Below are 8,006 nucleotides of genomic sequence, written 5' to 3'. Positions count from 1 at the left end.
TTTAATAATGAATGACAAGTCTTTATTTTAATGATGATTTATTATGTCTTAAGAGTCGTGTTTATTCCTAACGGCCCACAATTTTTGAGCCATTAATTATTAGAGGTCCTAATGGCTAAAATTTATCACATAAACAAAGTTATGTAGTTGTTCTATGATATATTTTGCAGGTGCATTGTCTGATGGCAGGGATCCAATTTGTATTAACTTTTGTAATATGATTATAATTATCATCAACTAGTTTGTTAGTTTTTTTCCATTCAATGGTCCTTTACTCCTTTATCCAATTTCCACCAAAATTGTTATCTTCGATATCGTTTTGGTATGATTTTTTTATTTTGTTTTTCTAAATTGTCATGTGTCGAATTTTGAAAAAAAAAAATATGTTAGAATATTTTAGTGCGAGTATTCTATTTTTATTGTTGTTAATTTCAACAAATTTTCTTGTAAAAAAATTTATTTCGATCTTAGCCGGCCGGATCCTTACTTTTAGCGGCTCAATCGTTGTGAGCCATTAAGAATAAATGCGACTGTTGAGTCGCAATGAATTATTACAATTTACAACTATGAGTGTTAGCGGGTAAGCTACGGATTGGGTGAAGGTATTTTTATACTAATATTTGTTATTATAACAATTTTTTTTAATCTTTATTCGTCTTTTCGATTACCGTACAGATTGAGTAAACAAATAAAAAAATATCATTGACATTTTAATTTATACTTTTGATAATTTTTTTTTCAAAATAAAAAAAAAATAATGAATATAACTAATTTGTATTATGAAAATTTAATAAAATATATAACTTTATTTTATTATGTATCATCTTCATACAAATATATATATATAATTTTATTTTTAAAAATTATAAAAACGGATAAGATTACATAAAGAAATCGTTATCTTTTTTGAAGGTTAGTGGTTTTAAATACTAACTAACAATTTTATTGATAAAAAAAAAATATTTACAATGGGTCAAATGACTGTAATTTCTAAATTTACTCTTTTATTCTCATAAAATATAATCCAGTATTCTAATCCTCATCTCGCTCAACGACCGGATCTGCTTCTTCGACCACCGCCGTGCTCCGACAATGACCGCATCTACTCACCGTCATGTTCCAATCGAGATGTTGATCACCCTAACGCTATCTCGCTTCACAATCGAATATGCTTTTTCGACCATCGCTACGTTCCGACGACGACCGAATCTACTCACCGTCAAGTTCCTATGAAGATATGAGCTCTATGGTTCGAGTTTCGACGATACCGCATTGCTGGCTCCGATTGGCTCCCTTTTCTCTCATTCTCCTATCCGCTCGAGAAGGTAGAATCGAGAGAAAGTGAAGATGTTGTATCAAAAATGAAGACTACAAAAAATGATGGTGGAGAAAGGGAGGGAGGGGAGGGAAGGTTGAAGGCGGCTGTATCAACCCTAGATCACTATGTGCCTTATTTCAAAATGAAACTACAATTACTGAGAGAAAAAATCATTATTCTTACTCGTACCCAATAACTTAATAAAAAAAATCTCACTTTTAATATAGCTACAATACGAATCCGAATCAGTAAACGCATAAAAGGGTGACATTGACACCATTAATTACAACCATATTATTTTTTTTGACTTTTTTCATAGATTTTTTTTAATGCCATGAATAAAAAAAATCGGTTAAAAGAGCATTCACATTTTTTTTAAATATTTTATTCCAACATAAAATATAAGAGTAGGGTTAAAATGGACCATTAATTTTGTGCTCAACCATATCTCACATCTCTATCTCTATTCTCAAAGTTCAAACAGTCGATCCGAGCGGCTCAACATGATCTCCATATTAAAATGTGTTTAGAGACAAAATTTTATATTTTTTGAAATTTTTTAATATTTTTTAGATAGGTACAAAAAAATATGTTTTTGTATCTATCTAAAAAAATAGTAAAAGATTTCCAAAAAAATATAAAATTTGATTTTTAAGCATATTTTAATATGTATATCATGCTGAGCGATTTGAATCGACTGTTTGAACTTTATAAACGAAGATACAAACATAGAGTATGATTGAAACACAAAACCAATTTTGCATTTTAACCCTACTAAAATATAATAGGATGTTCACCTGCTAAGCTTTTTCTTGAAGCAGACCTAAAGGTTATCTAGACTTTTTCTTGAAGCAGACCTAAAGGTTATCTAGACGAGATGGGAGTAGTCCGATGGGCATTGGACCTACTTTTAGGTTCAATTAGCTCTATCACCGTACAATTAGTATTAAGATCTGTGTGCACGTAAATTGATAAAAACTCATACAGATTTTAATAAAAATACACAATTCCTGATGCAATTGAATGGCCAGATCATCCATCGAACCAAAGTAGGTCCAATGGACATCGGACCTACTCCGAACTGTATCTAGACAGTCTAGTACATCAATCCAATTTTTATTTATAATTTTGTTCTCACGCTCTCTCACAATCACAGCAAATCATAATCCTGTTGGGACTCAACCGAGCATTGCATAAATATCCATTTCACACTTCTACCCTTCCACTCTCTCCTCCCCTCCCTCCCCTCCCTCCCCTCTCTCTCTTCTCTTCCTCCCTCCCGCCCTCCTCTTTGGTTAGCAATGGAGGTTTTCTATTTCATAGTGTTCGGCGGTCTGGCGGCAGTGGTGGCGACTCTAGAGCTGAGCAAGTCGAGCAAGGATCGCGTGAATACCACCTCCGCCTTCAATTCCTTCAAGAACAATTACCTCGTTGTCTATTCTCTCATGATGGGTTCGTCTCTTAATTCTCCCCTACCAGATCTTCATTCGCCTCTTTCGCATTTTTTTGATTCGTAGTTTTATGGTTAAGTATCGCCATCCTTATAGATCTTACCTTTTTTTTCTCGAATTCGATCCATTCTCTAAAAGGGATTTGGTATGAGATTGTTTTGTTTTTTAAATTTCGCATACTTTGTTTCTTTCTGTTTACAATTGGAGAGCGATTCTTACACAGGACTCGTGAGATTCCTCTTACTTTTGCTCCTGTGGGCTGAGATCTAGTCATCTTACTGTCGTTTTTGGCAATGTGGTAGTTGATACTCACTCAATTCGTGTAATTGCCATTTGGTTTGTGGTTTTAGCTAGATCTGTGGTTGTAAAACGGAGCTATTTACAAATTACAAGCAAATTGTTCTTGCCTCGCTAATATCTTTTCTTATTTATATATATGTATATATAGTTTTCCTCATTAACATGTTATAACTTTTTTGTTTTGTAATCAGCTGGTGATTGGTTGCAAGGTCCATATGTCTATTTCCTCTACAGACATTATGGCTTTGACAAGGGGGACATTGGCCGGCTCTTTATTGCCGGATTCGGATCCTCCATGCTTTTTGGCACAATCGTTGGATCCCTTGCTGATAAACAGTAGGATCTCTTTCTGAATTGACTAAATCTGCATTTTTTTTTTCTTACTTCTATATTAAAATTCTCCTATCTTTTGTATGCACAGAGGTCGAAAAAGGGCTTCCATTACCTACTGTATCACCTACATTCTTAGCTGTATCACCAAGCATTCGCCACAGTACAAGGTCCTAATGGTGGGTAGAATTTTGGGAGGGATAGCTACTTCTCTTCTCTTTTCAGCCTTTGAGTCATGGCTAGTTGCAGAGCATAACAAGGTAATGTTTGCAATTTGTTTGTAGTTGTCCAGTCATTATTTAACCATACAAAGACGGAGTAATGGGATCATATTTAATTTGTTTACTTTGTATCGGTAGTCATATATAACTTTCACTTGGACACTGATTGACTTGAATGTGACCAGAATATTTATTGACCAAAAGAATAATAATGGTCTAGGTAGGTTTTGCCTATTATTTTCTATTATGTTCTTTAAATATCTAAACATTTATATAACAGCCCAGTGGATATTCTGCTCTTGCTTTAAATTCCATTTATAGATTCTTATTTATCTACTTGCCTTGTTCTTTTCTGATTATACTGTACTTTTATTGTTTGATTGGTCACAAGATAACTTTGTTTGTTATCAAAATCAGTAAAGTACATTTGATACAAATTATGTATAAATAATACTCATGTGCTTATGTTTTTACAGAGAAGCTTTGACCCACAGTGGCTGTCATTGACTTTCTCCAAGGCCATATTTCTTGGCAACGGGCTTGTTGCAATCATTTCTGGACTGTTTGCAAATCTACTGACCGACAATCTAGGGTTTGGTCCGGTTGCTCCATTTGATGCGGCCGCATGCTTTCTGGCCATAGGCATGGTCATTATTATGTCATCATGGTCTGAGAACTATGGGGATCCATCTGAGAACAAGGACTTGATGTCTCAATTCAAAGTTGCCGCAACAGCCATTGCTTCTGGTAAACTCCAAACAAATTTTTAATTCCAATTTCTCCTTAACAATGACCTTGGCATCATTAAATCTCCCCACAATCTCTTAAGCTATCCTTTGTAAGACTTGATGTTCTCCTTCCACTCCTCTATATTTCATTACACCAAATAAACTCTGGATTAAACAAATTTTTTTAGTATAAGCTCTTAGCATCAATGGTCTCCTAATACATCCTTTAGATATGATCCATCATAGCTGTTTTTATGTGAAATTATTTCAGATGAAAAGATTGCTCTTCTGGGTGCTATCCAATCACTGTTTGAAGGCTCCATGTATACCTTTGTCTTTCTGTGGACCCCAGCTCTGAGCCCCAATGAAGAAGACATCCCACACGGGTTCATATTTGCTACTTTTATGCTCTCTTCTATGCTGGGTAGCTCCATTGCATCTAGACTGATGGCACGACCGACCCTGAAAGTAGAGAGCTACATGCAAATTGTGTTTGCAATCTCTGCCTTCACTCTCCTCCTCCCAGTCATCACCAATGTAAGGCACTTGTGTATTTATGAATATTGTGTTCTTTCATGAATAATAAGTTCAAAATAAGAATTGCCTTCTGATTTGGAAAATATGAATTTGGATACAGGAGCTCTATTTTTTTTTTAAGAGCTAGCAATTAATTCTTGTTCCCAGACTAAATTGTTTTGTGTTATTTTTAATCATGATTAAGTTACAGAGATCCTTCATTGCTTCTGGTTTAATTAGTCATTGCAATCGGTCACAAGATACATTCCAAATGAAGATGGAACTAGGTTTAGAAAAATGGACTGAAACAGTCCCAGACCAGTTTCCAGCTTTTTGTTCACAAGCATCATTTCCAGAATTGAAAGAGAGACATACTTCTAAGTTCTAACAAGAAGAAACTAACAAATGTTTATTATCCTAAATTTGACTAACTCATGATCTAAAACTTAATATCAAAATTGAACAGTTAGATGTGATTAACATCAAAAGCATGTAAAAATTCAGTGATGTAGACAATTTCTAGGGGTTGATTTTTCAATCTCTTTCTTCCCATCAAAACAGTTGAAATGCTTTGATTTTTTATGTGCATGTAGAGAAGGTAATATAGATCTCACATCTAGCTGTTTTATTGTGTTATTTGAGTTTAACTTCTGCTATTATTTAAAAAGCGGTGGCATGAAAATGGACACATTTGAACGCTCATTCTTTTGCTTTGACATGTGAAATAGTTCTTTTTCGTAACATCTGGGGAGAGAGGTGGCAGCATGTCATTTGGCGGATGCATCCAGTTAATGGGATTTTGCACATTTGAGGCATGTGTGGGTCTATTTTGGCCATCTATCATGAAAATGAGATCACAGTACATCCCAGAGGAGGCAAGGAGCACAATTATGAACTTCTTCAGGATTCCCTTGAATATCTTTGTCTGTGTTGTGCTTTACAATGTGAGTTTAAATTGTCTTTACCTATATACCAATTTGCTTGGTACTTGTCTAATTGAAGTGAGTGTAAGCTGAATTGTGCATTCCGTTTTGCTTTTTCAGGTGAACGCCTTCCCAATCACTGTTATGTTTGGGATGTGTTCCATTTTCCTCTTTATGGCGGCTATATTACAAAGGCGTCTAATGTCGGTTGCTGAGAGCCACAAAGCATTAAGTAAGCTCACTGTCATATCTCATATGCTGAAAGCTAAATTTGTTTGAAGATGCAGTACTATTTTTCTTTGATCTTATGGGTAAAGTTGCATGGTTTTGTTTGGCAGAGGGGGAAGATTGGACTGCTATGCGAGAAGTTGGAGTTGAAGAGGAGCCATTGACTGCATAAATCAGCAAGTGAAGATATCACAAGCTTTTGACTAACAATGTCAATCTCACCAATTGAGCAATTGGTTTACGAGCTAGTAGGTAATATAGTATCTAGTTGATTTCCCTTTTCTTTTGAGATCAATAGGAAGTTTGAAAGGTGGTCACATCCAGGCTCATCAAGCTAGCCAGGGTTATTATTCTTTCTATTAGTATTTCCTCTATCATTTTTTCTTATTTTGTTTTCCTTTTTTTTCACATTCCTTTTCTTTTTGTTCTCTATTGTTCTAGTTTTGTTAAATACTTATTTTTCACTATGTAATGAGGTGCTGCAGAATGCTGCTTACTTGATAGTATTCATTCTTCATCTATTGCAAATGTTTATTTGTGAGCTATTTTGTTAAAACACCAATCTGGTTTGTACATACCCAACTTTTAAGAGTTGAATGGATGATCCTTACAGACATGCTAGTTCCAAATTTTGGATTTCAAAGCTTCAATCTGTGATGGTACTTATTCAACCTGATCAACTACAATAGTTTCAACACCTTGAGCTTTTTTTGAGTAAATATAACAATTCTGTATTATTTGTATTTGCATTATTTTTTCATCTGATAGTGTAGTTGAAAAAAAAATACATTTCACTCATTGAATGTTAGTTTACTGTTTGATATGTATTTCTTTTGTATAGTTGATATATATTTTATCAATTTCTTTTTTTTTTTGAAAACCTGATAGTGGCTATCAGTTACATACATCTGTTACAACAAAATCAAAATTCAGCAGTACCTGCCTCCTCTAAGAACTATACTACATAATAAAGTAAGCCACAACTTACCAGTAAACAAAATTAACGACATGGTACATATTCTGAAATCAAAACACAGAAAATAGCATAAACCACAACATAGCCTGTTCAACAATACTTCATCCACAGTTTGGCTTCCTTCAAGGCGTGTTGTGCCAGACATCTTGAATCTGTTGTGCACCTGTTAAAAATCAGTTTATTTCGTGTTCTCCACAGAAACCAGCACACTGCAAAAAAATAGGAACCCCACTTGTCTCTTGAGAACCTACGGTGACATGCATTTATCTACTGAAGCTGGTACCGTATCCCCATTTTGCAAGAAGCCGGCACCTAGCATCATGTTCATCCTTGTCCAAACTCCCCTTGCATAAATGCATTGAAAAAAAAGATGATTTGCTGTTTCTAAAGAGCACTGCTGACAAATCTCACATCTTAATTCCCAATGCAAACCTCTATGAATCATGATATCGTGCGTGAGAAATCTACCTTGTAAAAGTAGATAGGCAAAGACACAAACAGTAGGGGGGATTTTGAGACACCAAATGAATTTATATTCCCATTTAGGTTTACCAGCTGCCACCATCGGTTTATACAAGGAATTAGCTGAGTATTCCTTGTCCACCTAATTTGATCTTCTCCTTGACCCAGTACCAGATCCTCCTGACAAATACCACTGGTTAGTGCCATTTGCAAAGAGTATTTTCTTGTAGAAGTATCCGGTGAACCTTGGGATGCCTTTGTTGGGTAAGTCCAAGAATCAAACCAATAAGAGATCGAAGAACCTTGATCAATTCTCCATGAGATGCTCTAGTCAAATAGAGGTCTAATTTTGAACAACTGTAACAAAAAAAAGACCCCTGGCTCTTCAAAACAAGGTGTGTGCTCTCAGTCGGAGCCAAGTTGTATAGCTGTTGCTCGGTTTGAGCCCACAAGGAACCAGGAAATCAGTATAACCACCACCACCATCGCAGTAATAGAGCTCTATTTGGAATAATCAGATTAGCCTCCTTTGGGGTACATACAATCTCCCAAT

General features: G+C 35.2%; 1 protein-coding gene across 1 annotated transcript; it reads left to right on the top strand.

Annotated features, from left to right (window-relative positions):
• Positions 1-2,417: 2,417 nt before the first annotated feature.
• Positions 2,418-6,558, top strand: LOC144561694 (uncharacterized). Its single transcript, XM_078310748.1, has 8 exons — positions 2,418-2,770; positions 3,261-3,405; positions 3,491-3,659; positions 4,097-4,367; positions 4,620-4,885; positions 5,593-5,808; positions 5,908-6,019; positions 6,126-6,558. The coding sequence occupies exons 1-8, from the start codon at positions 2,620-2,622 to the stop codon at positions 6,185-6,187; spliced, it is 1,392 nt and encodes a 463-aa protein (XP_078166874.1). The 5' UTR covers positions 2,418-2,619; the 3' UTR covers positions 6,188-6,558.
• Positions 6,559-8,006: the final 1,448 nt, after the last annotated feature.

The sequence above is a fragment of the Carex rostrata genome, chromosome 11 (assembly GCF_964058835.1).
Source record: "Carex rostrata chromosome 11, lpCarRost1.2, whole genome shotgun sequence".
In the NCBI taxonomy this organism is placed as follows: Eukaryota; Viridiplantae; Streptophyta; class Magnoliopsida; order Poales; family Cyperaceae; genus Carex; species Carex rostrata.
Note: the sequence above shows the minus strand (reverse complement) of the source record. Positions and strands in the feature narration are given on the sequence as shown.

Bases quoted from the DNA above. Each gene is read 5' to 3' on its own strand.
- LOC144561694 (XM_078310748.1), top strand. From the start codon at position 2,620: ATGGAGGTTTTCTATTTCATAGTGTTCGGCGGTCTGGCGGCAGTGGTG. The intron at 4,368-4,619 runs GTAAACTCCAAA...AAATTATTTCAG, and splicing joins CGCAACAGCCATTGCTTCTG to ATGAAAAGATTGCTCTTCTG. The intron at 5,809-5,907 runs GTGAGTTTAAAT...TTGCTTTTTCAG, and splicing joins TCTGTGTTGTGCTTTACAAT to GTGAACGCCTTCCCAATCAC.